Source organism: Mauremys reevesii, linkage group 1 (assembly GCF_016161935.1).
Source record: "Mauremys reevesii isolate NIE-2019 linkage group 1, ASM1616193v1, whole genome shotgun sequence".
NCBI classification, from domain to species: Eukaryota; Metazoa; Chordata; order Testudines; family Geoemydidae; genus Mauremys; species Mauremys reevesii.
Window position 1 is genome coordinate 280,226,426 of NC_052623.1, and position 22,517 is coordinate 280,248,942.

The window sequence follows — 22,517 nt, forward strand, 5'->3', positions numbered from 1 at the left end:
AGTTGGTTGTGATCCAAGTCTCCTGACTTCAAATTGTGTACTCTAACCTCTAGACCCTGCTGTCTCCTTTTATATAGATGACTCTAAGCAATTAAATATCCAGGCTTTCTCCCAATGTTTTAATAAAAAGTGGACAAGAGGAAAAGTTCTCACTCTGTGCCCCCAAATTCTGAGAAGTGAGGAAATTAAACAGCCTCTTCCAGCCCTACAACAAAAAACAAGAAACAAACCAAAAACCCAAAGCAAAACCAACATCTTAGTTTTATTAAGGTACATGTTCTCACTGATAAGGAAAGCTATGTAAAGTGTGAAGTTATCAGGATGGGAGGATTTAAAGCTGTTTTTGAATGGTTGTATCCAACCTGAACTCTGATTTTTAAAAGCGACACTCCTAATTAAAAAAAATGTGTACATTCATTAAAAATGTACCTACCTGTCACTCTTCAGTGCTTGTAATTTATTGCAACATTAAAATACCAAACCAATATTAGTTAAACCAATTTTGTTGAAACTACTTTTAAAATCACTCTTGAGACAAGACTGAATCTTTTAACGGATACTTCACTTTAAAAAAAAGAGAGAGAGAGAGAGAAAAGAAAAAGAAAAAAATTGGAGGATAGAGTGTTGAATTATTTTTGTAGTCTTTGTTTGTATTATAAGTGCTCATTACATTTAACATCTCTAAATCTTTTCTGTCTCTTCTGAAATCTGACACTTTTAAAAGTCAGCCTGGCTACATTTTCTACATTTAATTACATATTATATTTATTAATAGTAATGTATTTGCTTCTGCTGGCCTCTCCAATGTTGTAGGTGGTTTTGTGAGTATAAACGAAGACACAGTCCGTCCCACAAACAGCTTACAATCTAATAAAAGTAAATTAATTTTAAAATAGCCTGAATATTTATAAGTTCTATGGAAATACAAAAAAAATACTATGGCTTTCAGATGTTCTTTTGTGATCCAGTGTCTAAAAATGATGGTTGCTTCCAGAGAATTCAATGCCCAATGCATTTTGATTTTGGGAACACTAACTATAATTGTCTCACACTTCCTGAAACCTGTGTGCTAAAAAAAGAAGGAATTTACAGAGCTGCAGAGAATTTTAAAACATACACAAACTGGGATGTCAGCTTAATATTCACCTCTTGTTCTCTGTGGTTGCAGTCAGACTGAAACCAAAAATATCTCCACTTATGAAAGCAAGTGTGGCCATATCATCCACCCATGGGTTTGAAAGGAGAAAAAAGACTTTATCCTTGTGATGTTTTGTCTTGACTTTCAATGGAATGTGTCCTACGAAAAGCTAGCACCCCTATTTCCAGTACAATATGTAGGTAAATATTTACAAACTTAAGACCTGTAGAAACACTTCCATGCAATAATTGTTTCCAGTGGATTAAATAAATAAAAATTCCCTTCTTGCCACCACAGGGTTTGTAACTCCCACCTTGCGACACTTACCTAGTGCAGAAAACCTGACAGTGAAATTTATTAGAATCCGACTTAAGGAAAAGTGAAATTGACAAACCTACTACTTGACAGAAAGGCAGAAAGTAAGCAAACATAATTTCCACTATTTTAGTGGAGAAGTAAATTAGAAATTTTTTTTTCTGTTTGTAGTAATCCAAGATGTAATTTGTAACCTAGGTAACGAACTTAATTTTTTTTTTTATAATGTCACAGTCAGTTGATATTTTGTGCCATAAAGGCATTTGCTCTCCTATCCCAGGAAATAGTTATCCTCAGTCTGAAGTTAGTTCACAGATAAGTTTTACCATTTTATTTTTAGACTCTATGTGATAGTTTAAACTTGTATTTTAACAGGAGATGACAAATCTAAAGGATGCAAAGCAGCTATTGATTCAACAGAAACTAGAGCTGCAGGGCAAAGTAGATAACATGAATTTAGCTCTTGAACAGGAGAAGAAGAATCAGCAAATTATCAAAGATCAGCTGAAAAAAAAAGAGGAAGAACTGAAGAAGGAATGTGTTGAGATTGAAACTAAACTGGTGAGCATGTATAGAATTTGTGTGTCTTTAGCACGTCTCTGGTTCCTTTCAAAGAGGGAGGGAGGCAGACTTAATTTTAATTTCATGGCATTTACATTTTTAATCAATGGTTTGTAAATATTTCCAAAAACCTTCAATGTGAGACAGATTATATTGTAGGAAAACTCAGGGAGAATAGGCTCAGCACTATTTTGACAAATAGATATAAATCCATAGTGGGACCATAAGCAGGCATTTGTTTCGTATAATAGCCATTTATGAATTAAAATTAATTTAGTTTTGAAATTGTAAGTACATGGTTTTTCATTTCTCTGCCTGAGTTAAACAATACCAGAAGGGCAGAATCTAGTTTTCTTTCACTTATAAGGAACATTGTTCCATTAGAAAAAGTCACTCTTTGAAAAAACATGCCCGAATAACTCCCCATTAGCTGTAAAATATCAAAAATGGTTTTGCAGATGTACCAGAGATAAGTGTTACCATCATTTTAATTTTGATGTTGGAGTTGATAACACACCAACCTGGTTACAAACTCAGAGCTATTTGATAGCTCATTGTTCAATGTTTCCTTTTTTCTCAGCGCACAGAGATAAAAGAGAAAGAAGAAGAAAACAGAAAATGTGAGGAGGTGGAAGCCAAGCTCACGATGCAGATCACAGCTCTGAATGAAAATCTCGCTACAATGAAGAAAGAGTGGCAGAGCAGTCAAAGGAGGGTCAGTGAGCTAGAGAAACAGACGGATGATTTGCGTGGGGAGATTGCAGTTTTAGAAGCAACAGTACAAAATAATCAGGATGAGAGGAGAGCATTGCTAGAGAGGTAAGTCAGTGAGTGTAATGTGGGTGTGTGCTTTCGGTTGCTTATTAAGAAAACGATAAATTAAAATTTGAAAAATAGTGTTTCAGTCTTCTTAGTGTTCTATGTACATTTTGTATGTATTGTACTGCTCCCAGTGCTCCAGGTAGGGGTTTCCAGAGAGTGAAGGCTCCCCTCCTTCACCCCAGCAAGTCTTAGTAGGCTGTTGAACCAGTCAACCAGCTAACCAAACAAGAGCCTCCACACCCTGTGGGCTTTGTGATGGAGTGCCCACCTCCTGCTAACTTTGGCAGGTGCATCATGAGTTGCATCCTCATGAGACTCAAGATGCTCACCAAGGCCCCAAACCACGTTGACCTTAAGAGGCTCGTGTCCATCCCCTGCAAGTCCTTAATTGTGCTCTTTTGGAGCCTCTCCAAATCCATCCTGCACACATGCAAGCATTAGGAGGGACAGTCAGTAGCCTTCATGAATCTTAGAAGGCCTTGCAGAGGGGACTTCCATAATCTGAGTTGGTTCCTTGGGGCTCCCTCCACTGAGGATCCTCTGTTTCAGAGTCAGAATAGGTTCGTCAACTTCCCAGTGATCTAGAACAGACTTGTCATCCCCCTATAATACAAAAGAGGCTTTTGGGCTTTCAGATGTGGCCACCGGTGACCCTTCTAGGACTCAGCATATGGTTGGGCCCATTGCGAGCCTCTTAAAGCTCGTAAAGAGGACAGACATTCTTCTCAGACTCACTAGATGTTACCCTCTCCCACAGGCCTCTTGATTTCCCATCCTAGGCTTCTGACCTCTTAAGATCCCTCCTGCTACCTCTACTACAGATCTCCTAAACTCTGCAGAAGCAGAGCTCTTTTTCTCCTGATTGCAGGAGGCCTGCAGGGTAAGGAGCGGAGGACTGAACGAGAGCAATGTGCTTGCAGGATTGGAGGGCATCCTGAGGTCTGCATGAGGGAAGAACCCACTTGTGAAATGAAGGAAACCCTTTATGAGGGTATCTGTGGGAAAACTCTTCTTCTGACCATCAAGCTTCCTTAACAAATTATGTTTTGAGCTTTAGGTCTGTAAGGAAAAGGGCTAGAGACTTTTTTTTAATAGCTGCTTAAATCTCCAGCAGCAGTCCCCCTGCTGTGCTAAACTCATCAGAGCCAGTTTTCTGCAACAAGGTTACAAACACAGAAATGAAAACATTTTGAAAATAGGCTTTAACCAATTACATTTTGTACCTGGGCATTAAATTGTGGCTAGGAAGGGACCGCAGTAAACCAGCTTCTTCTTTGAATGTCCTCTGCATATTGCCACTCTTGGGATATGCGCCGACTGGTGCCGTTGAATGGTACAAACTTATTCTAGCAATGCCTATTCTGAGCATTCGTGTGCCTCCTCCATACACCTCCCATCAGTGTTCTAGCATATTCTGAGAAGGGGGCTATAAAAGGGGGCACGGAAGCAGTTACTGCCTCAGTTCCTTCCAAGCACTACCACAGATGCACATGATCCTTCTTTAGCATACAAAAATGAAGAAGACTGCCCAGTCAGCAACAAAAACCTCAGACCTGCTTCCAAAAAAGCTATGGATCCCTACCTCTGTAATACCTTGTTCCTTGTCAGTTCTGGGTTTTGATCCACATTTAGAAAAGGAGATGGATACATCAATCTACCTGCAGCCTCGACCTCAAGGCTGGTTTTGTGACAAAGATTATTGCAAGTTGATGTTTCCTCATTACTGAGAGATGCTACAGAACTGGACAAATTGGCATGAGTAGCAAGTATCTTCCTGGATGCATTGGCCATACTAGCCAATTCCAGGGCTTCCATTTCAACCTCATTCAGCTGCAATGACCTTGATTCCACACTGAGGCAAGGAAACTTCAGCACATACTAATGTGTTGGATCCCAGGCATTCAGATCCTACACCATTGGATCTGAGACCAAGAGATAGGTCCCCTACAAAAATTCAGGATATTCTCTGTGATGAGAAAGAAGTTGATGTGTTTTCACAAGCTGGTATTGTGCATCAAGACTTAGAACCCACAGGCAAATCCTCCCTTGAGGAAAACATTGGAGTAGCCTCAGCTCCCTCACTATCTGAGGATGCTATAGAACTACAGGAATCAGTAAGCAGAATGGTGTCTAAGTTAAAATTACCTTCAGTTTACTTCAGGAAACTCCTTATCCTGTTTTTTGATACTGGGGAATATATCTACTGAGAAAGTATCTCTGCCTCTTTGGGAAGGTCTCTGCCAGCCAGCAAAATCAGCATGGAATGCTCTTATCTTCATATCAACTGATTGCTAAAAAAGCTGATTGGTTGTATGAGATCCCATATGAAGAGTTTTCTTTTTTCCATGTTCATTTTCCCTTTAACTCTCTTGTGGTAGCTGCAACAGTGCAACGTTCAAGAATGGGACATTTACATTCTACTCCAGTGGCAGAAAAGGGAAATAATTAGATTGCTGGGAAGAAAGGTATTTTTTTCAGCTTCTCTGAACATGAGAATAGCTAACTACCTACCTGTCCTGGACAGATAACAGTTTCATCTCTAGGACAAGATCTCTCTTTTTTACAAAGAATCTTCCTGAGGAACACTGCAGACTGTCTAATGCTCTTATTAAAGAGAGTCTAAATGTTGCTATGCATGCATTGAGAGTGTCTTTTGATGCTTTTGATACATCATCAAGATCAGGACGATATCAGCTGCAGCAGTAACTATCCACAGACATGCATGGCTACACACCTCTTCTCTGCCCTAAGAAATGAGGTTGAAGATTAAAGATCTTCCTTTTGAGAGAGATGATCCATTTGGCTCAAAAATGGATGAATTGTTAGAGAAAATGAAAGAGACTAGACAGCTGCCAGGTCCCTGAGTCTCTTACAGCTTTTTAAGAGAAAAATTCCTACACTTGCCTTCAGATATCAGACAATATTGTGCTCATTATTCTTCATATTCCAACAGAGGTAGACAATACTACCAGTAGCAATAACAACAGCAATCATCATCATCATCCTAAGACCAGTATAGAAGGCATCCATTTAAGTCTAAGCTGAGACAAAAGAATTCATCCTCCACTACTTCTGACAGATAGACCTTCAGTTTGACATGGGGTTAGAGAGCAGCAAACCAACTTTGGATTCTATCCCCCTATTCTTTGGAGCTGTTTATGCCACTGTTTGAAATCAACTTTTTACTCGGGGAAGGACTGATAGAAGAGGTTCTGGTAAATTTCAGAAATTGGGGTTTCTACTCACACTGTTTCCTAATCCAGATATTACAAGGTCTTTGCCCAGTCTTGGATCTGAGGAAGCTAAGCACATATATTTGAAAGTTTCACTTGAGAATGTTAACTCTGGGTTCCATTATTGTGTCCTTTTCTTTGGTTTGCTGCTTTTGACATAAAAGATGCTTAATTTCATATTTCGATAAGACCATCGCACAGGAAGTACCTGCGTTTCACCATAGACCAGAACCGTTTCCAGTACAAGGTCTTTCCTTTGGCCTTTCCACTGCACCCAGAGTCTTTACAAAATGCCTGTGAATAGTGGCAGCTTTTCTGAGAAGAAAACCACTACACCACATATTCGTCATAGTGAAATTATTTTGATATGATTATGGCATGATTAAGATACATTTTGTACAAGATGCGTCATGTGAGATGTCATTGAAAAAGTTATGATTTGCTGAATATGATTATCTTATTTGTATTCATATATCATTTTTGTATATGAAGTTATGAATATTGACTATGGACCTGGATTTCAAATGTGCTTACTCTGGAAAACACCCAGAGCTAGCCTTTCAGGTACAACAGTGATGAAGCTAGATAGTGCTAATGGCTCATCAACAAAGACAATAGGCTGTGAAAAAGCTTACCCTTCCTATAAAGATTTCAGCCTGCCTGTAAGTAATGGCTGCTATGATTCAGCAAGGGCACATGACCAGACCACATGATACTTAACTCCATTTTGGGTACCTATATTTTTTCACACACTGGGCTTGGAACTGTTTTTGGAACAAAGGATTCCCAGCATATGTAAAAGCTATATAAGTTGGGGTGTGACATCATCTAGGGGGTCTCACTCCTCTAGGTTGACCAGATGTCCCAATTTTATAGGAACAGTCCCAATTTTTGGGTCTTTTTCTTATATAGGTTCCTATTATTCCCCCACCCCGTCCCGATTTTTCACACTTGCTGTCTGGTCACCCTACATTCCTCACACAAGAGAACTCCTGGAAACACCTGAGGAACAAAGACTGAACTAGGGGAGGTGCAGGTTGCAAACTAAAAGGATTTCTAGCCTTTGTATGGAAACCTGGTGCACTGCTTGTATCATCAGCTGGGGTGAGAAATTGCTAATTCATATCCAATCTTTCTAGTAGTTTAGACTTAGTTTGCAGTTTTGTTTATTTGCTAGATAATCTGCTTTAATCTGTTTGCTATCACTTATAATCACTTAAAATCTATCTTTTTGTAGCTAATAAACCGATATTTTGTTTTATCTAAACCAGTGTGCCTTTGAGTGAAGTGTCTGGGGAAAAATCTCAGCTTGGTTAACACAAGCTTGTTGCATATCTTTCCCACATTGAGGGGAAAGCGAACTATTTATGAACTTACATTGTACAGATTCCTGTGCAGTGCAAGATGGTATAATTTTGCGTTTATGCTCTAGCAGGGGGCATGTGCCTGGGGAGGTGGGAGATTGTCTGGTATTGCACTCAGGTAGCTCAGTTTAGGTGAGTGGTGCCACCTGCTGTCGTGTTGGATGATAACAGGGCCTGGTGAGGCTGGCTGTGTCTCGAACCAAGCAGTGTGAAAATAGAGCCAACCCAGTTGTGTGTCTGAGAGGCGCGCAGCGATTCCCACATTTCACGAACTGCACCCCAGGGATGACATCCCGTCACAAAGGGATTTTCATGTTTCTGTGTCTTTGATTTTCTCCTAAAAGCAGCTTCCAGTGAAAAGAAATCACTGCCAGTGCTTCACAGTTCCTGAAGATGTCATATACCATTCAGTTTCTCTTTCAGAATCTATTTCAGAAAGTGAAGTTCTTCCTCTTCTTACTAGGTCTCATGGCATCAATGACATGTCACACTCTGTGTGAGACTAAAGATGAGACCACTTCAACATTGGGTGACAGGAAACTTCAGATATGGAGTACACAAAGTGAAGCTAATAATTACTATTCCAAACAATATCCAGAAAACTTTTTATGGTGTATGGATCGGGATCATGTAATGAAGGGAGTGAGGTTCAACTCTCCATCACCTTCCATGATAATTGCAACAGATGCCTTGAAAACAGGCTGGGGTGCACAGGGCTCTGGAACCACAAGAAGTCTTCCCTTTATATCAATATTCTGGAGCTAAGAGCAATCCGGTTGGCATTCAGATTTTTCCACCCTCAGATGAAAGGATACGTTGTTCAGGTAGCCACAGACAATATGACAGCAATGTATTATATAAACAAACAGGGAGGAGCCTGCACTTCACAGCTTTGCAAGGAGTCAATAAAGCTTTGGGAGTAGTATATTCTTCATGAGGTGTATATGGTAGCTCTGCATGTAGCAGAATCCTTCAACCAGTTAGCGGACCAACTGAGCAGAAAATCCTCCTGCATGCACAAATGGGCCTTAAAGGATACTGTAATCAGGGACATTTTTGCTCTGTGGGTTACTCCAAATATAGATCTGGTTGCCACAAAGTTCAACACCAAATGCTATTTGTTTTGTTTGAGGGCAGGAGCAGACCCATATTCTCTAACTCAGGGATCAGCAACCTTTGGCACGCGGCCCATCAGGGAAATCTGCTGGCGGGCCGGGATAGTTTGTTTACCTGCAGCGTCTGAAGGTTCGGCCGATTGCAGCTCTCACTGGCCGCGGTTCGCTGTTCCAGGCCAATGGGGGCTGTGGGAGGTGGCGGCCAGCACATCCCTTGGCCCATGCCACTTCTTGCAGCCCCCATTGGCCTGGAATGGCGAACCGTGGCCAGTGGGGGCTGCGATTGGCCAAACCTGTGGACTCTGAAATTCTTACATACTGCTGACTAAACTGTCCCAAGAGTGGGAGTGTGCAGAGGACACTCAAAGAAGAAATGAAGGTTAGTTGCCCATAAGCAAGGTTCTCTAAGATGGACTTTATATATTCACACTCCCTGTCCCCCTTCCCCTCTCCTGCAAAGTCCTAACTATTCGGGCTCTTCATTAGCAGTGGAAGAAACTGAGCCAGTGACTGCTGCCACACACCCCTTTATAGCCCTGCCCTCAGAACATGCTCAGATGCTGAGGGGAGGATATGGGTGTGTGTGTGAACATTCAGATAGGCACTGCTAGTTGAAGGCCGTACTGTTCAATAGCACTGGTTGGCGTACATCCTAAGAATGTGAATATGTACAGTACGTCTTGAAGAACCTTGGTTACAGGCAAGTAACCTTCATTTTTTTCTCTCACCTCCTTTCTGTTTGATTTGCTGCAGAGTGGCCTGCCAGAATTGCTGCTGCTGCTTAATAAGACTGTCCTGTTCTGCACTTGTGCAGAGCAGCAAGCTCCAGCTGGTAGGAGTGCATTCAGTCCTGAACCCCCTCTGAAATCTGGGCCCTGCTGTCCCTCATTTGGTACTCCATCTGAGAGTGAGGCTCAGATGTGATCTTAGGTTAATTGTTAAAATACTACGTCAATTTCCCAGCCAAGAAATACAATGGTTAATTATGGTGATATATTTATTTGTTATGGACACATGGCCAAACCTTTCAGTGGTGACATTTTGCCAAATAGGATAGGAATTGCTTTGTATATGTTTAATTTACTACTTGCTATCCATCTTCAGGTGTATTAAAAGTGAGGGAGAAATTGAAAAGCTTCAAGCCAAACTCCTGGAACTGAAAAAAAAGCTGGACAATACAACTGCAGCAATGCAAGAGCTAGGCCGAGAAAACCAATCGCTACAGGTATAAATTACATTGTGGTGACTAAGCATGCCCTTACCAATATATAGTGATGAAAACTATTTTGACTTGAATAGTGTATTGTCACTCCAGACGTGTTAAAATGAGGCCCAGTGCACCTCAGGAGGCAGTTGATATCAATGGGAGCTTTCATGTAAGTTCAGAATTCAGCCCATAGTTTGGACATCAGAACGTTCTTTTTTATTTAAATAACTGTGAGCTGGCATTCTAACGCTGAGTCACCATGACTAATCCTCAGTGTTTTATCCTGATGCGTACAGCATGTGTGACGTAGTAGATGACATTAATAAGAAATGGACTTGCATTTAAAAAAGTCTGTATTTGTTTTATTCATCCAGATCAAACACACACAAGCCCTCAACAGGAAATGGGCAGAAGACAATGAGGTACAGAACTGTATGGCCTGTGGGAAAGGCTTCTCAGTGACAGTCAGAAGGGTATGTGTGCCTTTGTGGGGATTCTCTAGAACTTTTTTTCTTTCTGAACTGTTTTGGAGTTGAAGCAAAGTTAAAGAGCATCTTTAAAAGGTACTCCTAAACCTCAGAACAGCTCAGAAACATAGATGGTTTGTATTGTTTCAGATATTATAAATAAACTGCTCAAGGCTTTGTCTACACACAGGTTTTGTGCTGCTTTAACTATATCTGTGTAGAACTAGATATAGTTGAAGTGGTACAACTGCCTCATGTGGACACAGGTTTTACCAATATAAAGGTACTTACATCAGTGTGGCTTATTTCTGTAAACTTAAATTCAGGCCTGATGTAAATGAGTGTAATTGTGTTGAAATCAATAGTGATACTCTCTTACATCAGGCATGACTTTAGGGTGATATTTTGGTTTTGAAGTACTTTTTAAGCACTGACTCAATCTAGAAATAAAAGATTTACACACAGCTCTGTCAGTGTAATCCTGCTTCCCCTCCGATCATTTGCAGTCCTTTGGTATTTCCTGAGTCACAGTTCAGGGAAACTTCACCTGTATTTCTGCTCACTGGTTCAGCAAGGGCACCCAGTCTTGGTTTCCAGCTCCCCAGGTGTTGCTTTTCTTGGGTGTAGACAGGAGTCTCTCTCCCTTCTGACCGGGGCATTCCCAGACTGGATAGTTCCCTGCCTTCACTGTATCAATCCCAGCACAGACAGATGCCCTAGGACACCAGACATCTGTCTTTTCAGAGACAGATGATAATGTAATTGCTACATATACAAGTTACCACACAGTTCTTTGTAATCAAATCCATTTTATTCTTGTGGTAAAAATATTACAGAGAAAACATACTAAAAACAATAAAAGAACCTACATGCATGCTATTAAGTTTGCCAGAATTCATCCCAGCTCTCACAAGGGCTCTGGCAAGTGCAGTCATTTAATATCCCATCTTAGGGGCATCCTTGTGGTTACAAGTTCATCAGAGCTTCAGCTCAGAACAAGCACATAGTCTTAAGAGGTCTCAGCAGGCAAAGTCTTTCCAAGGATTGGGGCCCTCTGTGGACCAGGGGTCCTGTCCGTTGGAAGAAGGCCCTGAGCCAGATTAAAACCCAAACTTTTGTCCAAAAGTCTTTTCTGTTGATCCCCGGAGAATCCAGTTTGAACTAGTATATGCATTTCGCCTAGGAGGGTGGCTTCAAAGACTGATAATGGAAAAGGTTCATTAGCATCCCCACCTTCCTACTACAGAAGTTGTATATAATGCCACAACAACAGATACACAATTGCATTTTTAATACAACGTCCCCATGGGTGTTAACCTAATTCACTAAGGTTTAATTTAAGCTTCACTGAGTTATCTTAATTCTATAAGATTTGTTCAGTATATTATAGGATATAGTCTATCACAACTGCTCATTGTATTGAATTATAGGGTGATTTCAGCCATTTGATTAAGTCCATGAAACATGCATCTCATGAACCTAAACAGGATTGAGAGTAAAACTTTCAAGTAACTCTTAAATCCCATTAAAAGTAATTTAGGAGCCTACGAGTCCTTAAAAGTCAATGAGACTTAGGCTCCTAAGCCACTTAAACACTTCTGAAAATGTTACCCTTATGCCCTTTAGAGATGGAGTTGTATATAAATCCAAAGTGCCATTTAGCCCCCAATGTTAAAAATTTAAACGCACATCTGAAATGAAAATATGTAATTGATCTGATACTTTATGTAATAATTTATTTTCATGTACTGTGCCCACTATGCTGTATTGACAATTCAGTATCTGTTGTTTTCATCTTTCACAGCATCACTGTAGACACTGTGGAAATATCTTTTGTGCTGAGTGCTCCGCAAAGAATGCCTTAACTCCTTCTTCTAAGAAGCCTGTCCGTGTCTGTGATACTTGTTTTAACGACTTACAAGGATAACTGGTTATCTCGAATGGCACTTAAACGTTACGCTAGAATTAGAATTTCTGTTGATGCACTTCGTACAGCACTCAGACTACTATTCAGTTTGAACAATGATTGTAACACTTGCAAAATTTAGTATATTTTAAAATGTTTTATTGATACTAAGTAAAACTATTGTATTTTTTGTGAGACGGGCTCAGATCATCCTCAGCTTATTGCCATTTACCCAGGAAAGAGCTTTTATGTCTACGTTAGGAACACCCAGTTATTTGTAAATAAAGTTTAAACAGAGAAGTAACAATGTATTTTTTTAATCTTTAATTTTTGTGTTCAGAAGAAACATGTATGTGATATTGCAGTTTTTGTTTCTTTCAAAACAGTAAGTTGCAAAAATTTGCAAGGATTTTGTGTATCAAATATTGCTGTTTCAGTGGCATAATTACATTTTAATTGTTGCATTTGATTGCATAACTAACATTCTTTTAAATCCCCTGGTAATTTCTTTAGGAGTTTTTCTCCTCTTTTGCTCTTGAATTTTTCTCTCTAAGGCTCCAATCCTGCAGTGGGGGCAAACACCTGTACCCACATGGAACACTGCTGACCTGCATGGGGCTCTGTGTGGTCACAGCAGTCTGGCCACATAGCGCTTATTGCAGTATCAGTGCCTAAATCATCGCCCAGCTACAGCATTTGGATATTGGAGTATCTGTACGTGTATTGTCTGTACAATTGCTAGTAAGGTACTAGCAATTGTACAGACAAGCTAGAAACAGGACTGCAAGTTTGGCTCCTGTTCTAGGAATGTTGCATAAAGCTCTCCCATATTGATTTATAGATTTGTTGAATAGAATATAACTTTCTAGATTTTCCTATCTGTGGACATATAAAAAAATTATCCTTAGTTCTATTCTTTTTCTTTCCCTAACCACAGAAGCCCTTAAAGGTCCTTGGTTGGTCTTTGAGGAACACCCAACTGTCCTATGCTAGGTTTCCTACTAATGAGCAGTATTTGGAGACTCAAGCATTTTATATGATCTTCTTTTTGTCCCCCACATTAACTGGAAGAGGTTGGAATTATTCTCTGCCTAACTGACCTGGTCTTTCCACTGCTTCTCCTGAACCTGTGGTGCTGGCATTTTTCTTAATCCTGGGTCTTTCTTGGTACAATAGTTTCATGATTTGGCCTGCTCAGAATTGTGGTTGAACCTGCTGCTGTTTTATTTATATACAAAACAGTCAGATTTAATTAAGAGGTGAGGATATAATTATAGACTTCGTTACTGTCATATTTTCTTCTCCCTACTTGTGCTGGATGAGTTTTTAAAAGTGATGCACATATGTACCTCTCTTTGTTGTGTAGGCAGAAAAAGTAGAATGTACATACCTGTAATTTTTCCTTCTCTGAAGTGGGCTCCTGCTGCTCTATGATCCATTGCAACTGGGTTATTCCTCATCTTCCAGACCCATTGCCTCTCTAGCTCCCCCGCTAACTGCCCAAGGTAAAAAGACTCTAACTATAAGTTCTAATGAATAAATATTATGAAAGATTAGCCATCTCCATTCATGCCATCTTATCGAAGGCATGAATTAACAACCGCAGAAATGGTAGAGTAACTCTCAGTTTATTGAACTCTCCAGTCTCATGGTTGTGAAGACCCTGCTGCTTCTACAGCTACAGCTTTTCCTTCTGCCCCATTCTATGTGACCTGCCCCTTGAAGAGATAGGGAATGTTTTTAAAACAAACAAACCTGCTTTCTGCATATTTATAGAGGCAGGTATTAAGGGGGGAAAGAGTAGGGTTGGGCATGAGCACTCATGATTGAAGTCTCTTACTCATGCAGTAATACCCTGTGAACATTAAAGCTTTTTTTAAAGTGGATTTACAGATATACAACAAAATTATGTACTCTCCTTCCTTAATGCTTAGTGCAAGATCACAGACCTGGCAGGCTGGTGGTCTGAGCAACTGGACACTCTCAGCAGTGTTGCTGGCAGGCCAGGCCAATATGGTTCGCATGAAAGGAAAGTGGAAGGAGAAAAATTTAATTGCACCTCTGCCTGTAGATTCCAGCTCATCATTGGTAAGAAAAACAATTGGCTGGTGTAGTACAAAGGCAGGTGAGGTAAAACCCACTGACCTAAAGGAGGCCAGACAGGAAAGGCAGTGGTAGGTTAGCAGAGAGAGGCCATGCTGCATAAACCAATGTGAAGGAGCTGAAAGGGGGAATATAGTCAGTGCTCAGAACCCTCAGGCTGCCCTGATATAGTGGTGACTGGTAATAAATATGGTGAATCAGAGCCATTGGAGTGGGGATTTTTTGAAACGAGTTTTTAACCGTAGGAGTCAGAACTGCCCTCAGAGAGGGGGCTGACAGAACCACTGAGGAGGAAGGGCTAAGCACAAGAAGAACTGGCTACGGCTATTTCTGGAACAAATGGGCCAAAGAAGACTGAAAGGAGTGGGAGGTCCTGCCCCATGGGATTTTCCTAACCCTCTGACTGACTGGCTAGATATCTTCCTTGGCACCATATTTCACCCCAGTCAGAACAGAAAAATGGCCAAGGACCTCTAACTTGTTGCTTTCAAATACCATATCCTGTTGGTGAACATAAATTAAGGCTTGCCTGCCACATTTCTGCTGTTGGAGTCAGCCCTTGCTGGTATGTTTGTTTCACCTTGGCCTGGAGTTCTGAGTAGCCTAGGACCACTGGCTTGGAGATCCTGCTGAGCTAGCTTCTGTTGCTGCATTTCTGCCCCAAACAGCTAAAGCCGTATGCCACATTGTTGTACAGAACGGAAGGCAGTGCAGTAGTGTGTAGCTGGGTCTGAGCAGGAGCTCCTTTGATCTTAGCTGCTACCTTGCTATGTTTTCTCCTCTAGTGCTGGTTTTCTGCAGACTCCTGTAGTCCAAAGATCCTTCATCTACTAGGAGGCACCAAGGAGAAAGAGAAATATAAAAAAATATAATGGAGAAAAGCTCCAAACTGGCGATAGAAAGACCTGGAGGAAGCACCTGCTTCTGTGAGCAGATTTGAGACACTAAAGAGTTAGAGAAGCAGTCACTTTTCTGACACACCTGCTGGTACTGGTATGTGACACTAAAGAGAGAGGTGTGGGGGGGGTTGTTTGTTTGTTTGTTTGTTTTATTTTAAAGAGAACCCTGTTCTTGGAAGATACGAACTAACCCAGTTGTAATGGATCCTGGAGTACCCGGTGCTTATTAGGAGGAATAATTTTGTCACTCTTTGAATGACTTAGACTGCTGAGATCATCTCACTGGAAAATCTTTTCTTAGTGAAGCAGGAAAAGATGTTTGGAAACAAAAATGTGAAGTAGCTTTTTGCAGATTATTGCCAAAAATGATTGCTGTTTGCCAAACTGTTGCTTGACATAAAATAAGTGACCCCTAAAGCAGAATATTCTCCAGAGCGCAGTAGGGGCCCCATGAAACTCAAGTCCTTTCTAGTTTGTTAATGTAATTTAAATGCAATATGGGAATAAATGCTTCTTACAACATTTGAAATTTATGACAAATACCTGGAGATCGGAAGGAAAATGCTGGAGCTTAAGACCAGAAGGAAAATAAACATTGTCTAGAGTGATGTGTGAACGCTCTGTAATGATACTATGATTGGAAGAGGTTGAGAACTGATGAATTAATTCATTGCAACCTCCAAAAACCTCTGGAGGAGTAGGAAATATCATTGTCACTTGCACTATGCACTTTTTTCTTTCTAGCATAACTGAATATAATATACAATAAATGGAATGGCAATTTTGAATGCATAGATGTAGTAATCAATCCACAGTGGGGAGGTATTCTTAGCTGGATTGCTCATTGAACTATATAACTCCCCTTTGTTGTTAAGGGGAATTGCACTCATAATTTCTCTGCACCCTAGGGGAGCATAACCCAAGGACACACATAACAAAGGAATTGACAAGGTCTTTAAAAAGCACGGCTGTGTTTATAAAGCTGTATCTTAAGATTTAAAATGATATATGAATTGTACATATTTTAAAAAAAATCATGCCAATCAGTTTTCATTCTCCAAGTAGGAACTCTTGTACTCACCTTAGATTATAGAGTAAGTTTGAAACTAACACATATACACAGTTACACCAGAAGTCACTAAATGGTTTACTTTTCAGAAATAGTAATAACAGAAAAGTAAAATTCTTGTAGAGAAACATGTACCTTTATTTGTCAGTCCCATTCCCCCCCCCCGGGGCTCTAAATAAAGCCATTTGCATTTTTAGAGAGAGAAAACGTAACACACCACTTACATTAAGATTTTAAGAAAACAAAGAGATTTACTAGTAGTAAACATTAACCATTTCTGCTTTTGTCCACAGCATAACATATTATACTATGCACTCATCATACAGCAAGTTCATGAGTATCTTTTCACTGGATTACATAGAGTACATTTGAAGATATTAAATGGGAAAACTCTCTGATGTTAACCCTCTCTGAACAGTGTTGTTTTAGAAGCAAAACATTTGGTGAAGTTTCCTCTCCCTCCGCCTCCCAAATTTAAAAATAAAACCCCAGTCTTTTTTGCATGCCTTTTGGGGGGGGGGTTAGAGGGGTGAAGAGAGCGGCTTGTGGAGAATATGTTCATTGTTTATATGTCAACAGGCCAGTGCTGGCCGGTCCAGAGCTCCTGCTGTTGGCTCTGTTGCAAAGTACTTTGTTGTATCACCTTGTTAAATCCCAACTCCTGTCACCAAAGGGATATTATAAGACTGTCTCACTGGGTTAGTGAATACCGGAACTTTTTATAGAAATGTGTCCAAAATGCTGCTTGTATAGGATTTGTCACTTTTGTAAGAAAATAAAATAAAAAAAATCTAGCCCACCACTCGATGCCATATATGATTTTATTTAAACTACCTCTCAGTGTGTAATTCAACCAAGTAGTCCAGTTTAATAGGGTTTCCTCACTGTAGTGTTATGTAACAGTTATAGAGACTGCCAAATTTGCAAGTGTCTGTCACAAAAAAAAAGAAGTAAAAGTAGTCTTTTAGTCTTTTTGTGTATGTTTAAACAGTATCCACTAATTTCTAATTATTGTAGACTCGGTCGTTCTTTTTTACTTCTGTAGTTTTAATCCTACAACTCTAGCAGTTGGAGAGGAAATAAATCACTACCACAAACTTTCATAGTTATGGTCTGTTGGGTTACAACGGTTGTATTGGGAGCTTTGTCATAGCATCATCCACTAATTAATCCACTCTTAATTTAGCCTTTTTTTCCCAGCACTCTAGATATGAAGTTCCTGAATGGATTTCTGTAATGGACGTGTGCTACAAATTATATTGCCTTGTTTGCCTCTTTTCTGAATTTTAATGATCAGTTTATTATGGTTGCAGATGTGAATATTGGGCATAAAATTGACTAATTTTCTGTGTAATTGTATAAAATAGAATTGAAAAAAAGCTTTGTTTTTAACCCACTATTTAGAGATAATGTATTACGTTTGCCTTATGATGCAGTTTTACCTATGGAACACTGCACTTCTTTTAAACTGGGTCATACACTCCTAATGGGCATAGTACAAAACTTACGTATGTGTAGATAGACTTTGCATGAACATTTTTTCATCAACTTGATTTCTAAGTCTTACTTTCAGTGTTGTGTTTACTAATTGTGATCATGTAGTTGTGCCTTACATTGTGAAAGAGTTTAGTCCAGTATGCACTGCAATTCCTAAACTCTGCAATTGGGTGATGACTAAAGTTGTGGACAAGAAAATGATACCATGCATCAACTAATTCTGTATAAAGTATGATGGACAGATGCTTGTTGAAATGTTACTTTTGTTTTCTAATCTGCTAAAGGAATGATAATAAAATTAGATCTTTCTAATAGACCAGTTTTGTAATTTCACACTTGTCCCATCTTAAACAACATTATTTTGAACTGTGGGTTGTATTAGTTTAAAGACTGATTGTCAGGAATCCAGAAACTGGAGAGCAGACTTGGCTTTCCATTTTCTTGTTCCTGGAGGAACTGCCAAGAAACTTTTCACTATTGCAAGGAGGTGATAAGGGCCATTATTTAATTAATTTCAGCCTTCAGCAATTTCATTCAGAGTCATTTGCTTTTCCCCTCTATCTCAAAATCTGTCTCCACACTCAGTTACTAGAGGTGGCTATTGTATATATTGGACATTGGCCAAGTAGTGTGTAGCAGTCAGTCCCGTCTGTCATTGACAGTGTTACCTTTGTATTATGTCCAGTGTAGTCTGTATTGCTCTGGCATGAGTGAGAGAGGCTCAAAGACTGCTTCATAGTCTAACAAGCTCTTTTACTTTGCACCTGAACACCCTTTTGTAGGTCTGTCTTCACTGCAGTGTTAACCTGAGTGATCGGCACGCAAGTCTAAGCACCCAGGTTATCCCAGTTTGGGTGTAAGCAGCCACATTGCAAAGCCTTACCTAAATTACTGTCTGTCTGGTGCTACACAAACCCATGTGAGGTGCTAGGACTTCTGGGATCATATCCCATGGTTCTTAGTGCTGCGTTAAACTGAGCAGCTCCGATTGTTTCCTAGTGAATTGTGGAAGAACTTGTTTGTCCTTCCGGGCACTGGGGGGAAATCACTAGAGGACTATCAGCACTCAAGTGATGGAGTCTGAGTCCTCATTGGAAAGTGGATGGGTTACCAGCACAGGTGTAAGCAGCCCTGGGACTTCAGCATGTAACTCAGGCCAGGCCAGCTAGCCTGGGTGTAGAGCCAGCACCACACTGAGAGAGGGTTTTGTGTGTGGACAGCAGCTAGGGTAGGGGTAACACCCCAGTAAGAGTCTGAGTTAACATTGCAGTGAAGACAAGCACTAAAACTGGGATGGTTTCTACTGAAAATTTTATATGCTGGGGTTGAATATTCAAATTCTTCTGCACATTCATGATCAGCATTGTATGTATAGTCTACGTAGTAATCAGTAGAGCCCTGTGAATTTCCTCTTATGTGGTATAATTTTTCATTTTATTTTAATTTTTGGAAACTTCTTGTTTTGTTTTATCCGTTCTCTCCCCATGGCCCCGGGGGCAGGGTTTGCAGAGCAAGCCCACCCTATCCTCATCCCACAGTGATGGCTCCTGTCACACAAGGCTGGGCCTAAATTCCTGCTCCTGGTGTTGCAGTCGGGTATTTCGGGTTGCAGTGCCACTCACATTTGGCTCGGCTGCCTCTCCGTCATTATGTGTCAGAGGGGTGATAGGGCCAAATTTGAGTGACTAGCATTTTATTTTGTTTGAATTGTTTTTCATTTTATTTAGTGTTATTTCGCATTTGTGAAATACAAAATCACATGGGGCTCTAATTTTCAGTATGATCCTGTAACCCTTCCTCATGCTTTTACTGAGTCTCGTAATCTGGTGCTGAGTAAATCTAAAATATGCTCTTATATTCTGCAGCTGTTTGAATGTAAACCCTGTAGGTACTTTGCCTCCTTATAATTTATCTTAAGAAATTGATCCTGTGTAGCATGTAGATATGTTGGTTTATCCTGAGTGTTTGGTTTGACCACTGAAGTATTAAGTCACACTGAACTATCTCAATCAAAAGTAAATACTTAGTTTCTAAAGTAAAATGGAGCTGTCTAAGAAAGGTAAGAAGTAGCCATCCAAATCCCACAGCCTAGTCACTGATTGAGGTCCAGTATTGAAGAATGAGAGCTCTGACAACTCTAGAACAATACATTATCTTTGGGAAAACCACTCATGTGAGGTCTGTTGACCAATTTAGCCAAAGTGAGACTCCTTGACATTTATTCCTTCTTTAGGTAAAAGACCTTCTGTGGAATGTGATTTCATTCTGATTGTGTGTACTGGAACATTATCACTTCACTCAGTGTGAGATGTAAGGAGGAGATTTTTGAAGGCACAAAGGGCAGTGAGGTACCCAACTGCAAATTGGGCATCATTTGCCCAAGTAATATTTTATTTTTATTTTTTGTGGTGGTTTAGGTATTAGATAAGGAAGCCCATGTTCTGTCACTCAACCACAAACGAGGATCTTTCTCAAAAGATTCTGTAAAGCCCCACTGCATTTGAATGTATTAGAACAGTGAGTGAACTCAGAAAATAATCGTCCTTGCCCTTCCTCCCCCCGGACACACATTTTCCAAGATAATTTTCCCTCTTCTGCTCTCAGTGGAGTAACAACAGCAAGGCAGCCCACCCTGTGGCTAGAGCAGAGATGGGCAAACTACAGCGGCCTATAGGACCCTCCTGCCCGGCCCCGGAGCTCCTGCCCCAGGAGGCTAACCCCCGGCTCCTCCCCTGCTGATCCCCCTGCAGCCTCAGCTCACTGTGCCACCGGCGCAATGCTGTGGGTGGCGGGGCTGCGAGTTCCTGGGGCAGCACAGCTGCAAAGCTGTGGCCTGACCCGGTGCTATGAGCTGCACTGTGGCATGGCTGGCTCCAGCTGGGCAGCGCAGCTGCCTGTCCTGGTGCTCTGTGTGGCACGGCTGTAGCGCCGCCAGCCACAGTGCTCCAGGCAGCATAGTAAGGGGGCAGGGAGTGGGGGGGTTGGATAGAGGGCAGAGGAGTTCAGGGTGATGGTCAGGGGGCAGAGGTGCGGATGGGGTTGGGCAGTCAGAGGGTGGAGAGCAGGGGGTTGAATGGGGGCAGTCAGGAAGGAGAGAGGGAGTTGGATGGGGTGGTATGGGGCAGTCGGGCGGGGGTTCAGAGAAGGGGTGGTTGAAAGGAGCAGAGGTCTTGGGGGGGCAGTCAGCAATGAGAGGAGGGGTTGGATGGGGCAGCTGGGGGCAGTCAGGGGCAGGGGTTCCAGGGGTGGTCAAGGGACAGAGAGCGTGGGGTGGTGATCGATGGGAGCAGGAGTCCTGAGGAAGGGCTGTTGGGGCAAGAAGCAGGAGGGGTCAGATCAGGGTTGGGGCCGGGCCATGCCTGGCTGTTTTGGGGGGCATGGCCTCCTTTACCCGGCTCTCCATACAATTTCCAAAACCTGATGCAGCCCTCAGGCCAAAAAGTTTGCCCACCCCTGGGCTAGAATCTGCCTGTGAGAGAAGCTAGAGGGCACCTAAGAGTGATTCAGTTGTTCCACTGAGCTCACTATCCCACCTTGTCTCTGTTTTATTTCTAGCTCCACTCTGGCCAAGATGCACCATGCCCAGCCCCCAACCAGTCAGGTCATAGGGCCATTGTTACCAGAAACTAACAAAGATTGTTAAAAGAAATCATTTTGCTACCACCATGTAGACTGGCTTCAAACTGGATCTGTCAATTTTGCATTTACACAATCAAATTTCAGAGGATTCAGATGGTAAACAGAAAAAGGAGCTTTTCTGAGTTTCATGTCCGTTGGCATAATTGGAGACCGCAATTTCTATCTCTGACATCCATGTTTTCTGTAAGAGGAAAAATAATGCTTGATTAACCCTGAGCACCTAAAAAAGTTTTAATAACAAATACCTGAACTTTAGAGTCTTGAATCTATAAAAATACATTGTACAGTGTTTGATGGGGCACCTTCTCAAACCTTACTTCTAGAAGAGAAGGTTGATTTATGTCCATAAATTGTTCCATAAACCTGGGATCCAGATTCTCCAGTCTGGCTCAGGGCATATTACGCTGCATAAGCTGTGCAAAGTGGCCTTAAACAACCAACATCTCTGTGGATAGGGAAACTCTCTGCCACCTCCTTCACCAGCCATCTCCTCACTCCCATCATCGGAGGAGGAACATGGGTAAGACATGGAGCTTCAAAATTCATGATTCATGTCAGTCCTCTAGAAGAAGTAAATCCCTGTGGCCTTCAGTGCTATGAGTATACTGATGGCCTCCAGGTCTACATTCTCTTATCATCAAAAGCAGATCACTTCCTCATGTCGCAAAGCCTTGTGAGAGAAACACCTAGGTGAAAATCACCTGGCTAAAACTCAATCTGGGCAGCACAGAAGTGTTGCTGGTTGGGAAGAGAGCAGTGCTCTGAAGATCCATAATGGAGAGTATTGGTGGTGCAGATGGTGTGAGTCTCAGGGACCTAATGGACTCCTCACTGCTCCAGGACACCAAATGAAAAGTAATACTCAGAAATGTCTCTTCCCACCTGAATGGCCAGGAGGTGAATAGCTGAGCTCCAGTGTCCTATCGGATACAGATCTAACCATGACTGTCTATGTCATCATCTCCAGAGTTAGATAGTGTAGCACAGTATTCAGGGAAGACATTAGTGGCAAAAAAACAAACCAAAACCCAGAGATAGCACAGTGGTTTGAGCATTGGCTTGTTAAACCCAGGGTTGTAAGTTCAATCCTTGAAGAGGCCACTTAGGGATTTGGGGCAAAATCAGTACTTGGTCCTCCTAGTGAAGGCAGGGGGCTGGACTCAATGACCTTTTGGGGTTCCT

The 22,517-nt window shown here is 41.3% G+C and overlaps 2 protein-coding genes across 15 annotated transcripts in view; one reads left to right on the top strand and one right to left on the bottom strand.

The window, feature by feature from the left end:
• EEA1 (early endosome antigen 1) overlaps window positions 1-18,012 on the top strand; it is a 127,817-nt gene extending 109,805 nt beyond the window's left edge. For 6 of the 9 annotated variants that reach the window (XM_039496798.1, XM_039496815.1, XM_039496836.1 and 3 more), the window contains 5 exons: window positions 1,829-2,014; window positions 2,595-2,833; window positions 9,653-9,773; window positions 10,130-10,228; window positions 12,027-18,012. In XM_039496798.1, the coding sequence (XP_039352732.1) occupies window positions 1,829-2,014; window positions 2,595-2,833; window positions 9,653-9,773; window positions 10,130-10,228; window positions 12,027-12,149 (768 nt within the window). In that variant the 3' untranslated portion in view covers window positions 12,150-18,012. Of the gene's footprint in view, window positions 1-1,168; window positions 1,339-1,435; window positions 1,559-1,828; window positions 2,015-2,594; window positions 2,834-9,652; window positions 9,774-10,129; window positions 10,229-12,026 lie in introns of those variants that run through there. The other 3 variants (XR_005586839.1, XR_005586840.1, XR_005586841.1) reach the window with 3 other exon arrangements.
• A 2,895-nt stretch (window positions 18,013-20,907) lies between these two features.
• Window positions 20,908-22,517, bottom strand: part of PLEKHG7 (pleckstrin homology and RhoGEF domain containing G7) — a 97,132-nt gene continuing 95,522 nt past the window's right edge. For 2 of the 6 annotated variants that reach the window (XM_039523002.1, XM_039523007.1), the window contains exon 18: window positions 20,909-21,516. In XM_039523002.1, the coding sequence (XP_039378936.1) occupies window positions 21,409-21,516 (108 nt within the window). In that variant the 3' untranslated portion in view covers window positions 20,909-21,408. Of the gene's footprint in view, window positions 21,517-22,517 lie in introns of all 6 variants that reach the window. The other 4 variants (XM_039522986.1, XM_039522982.1, XM_039523011.1 and 1 more) reach the window with 3 other exon arrangements.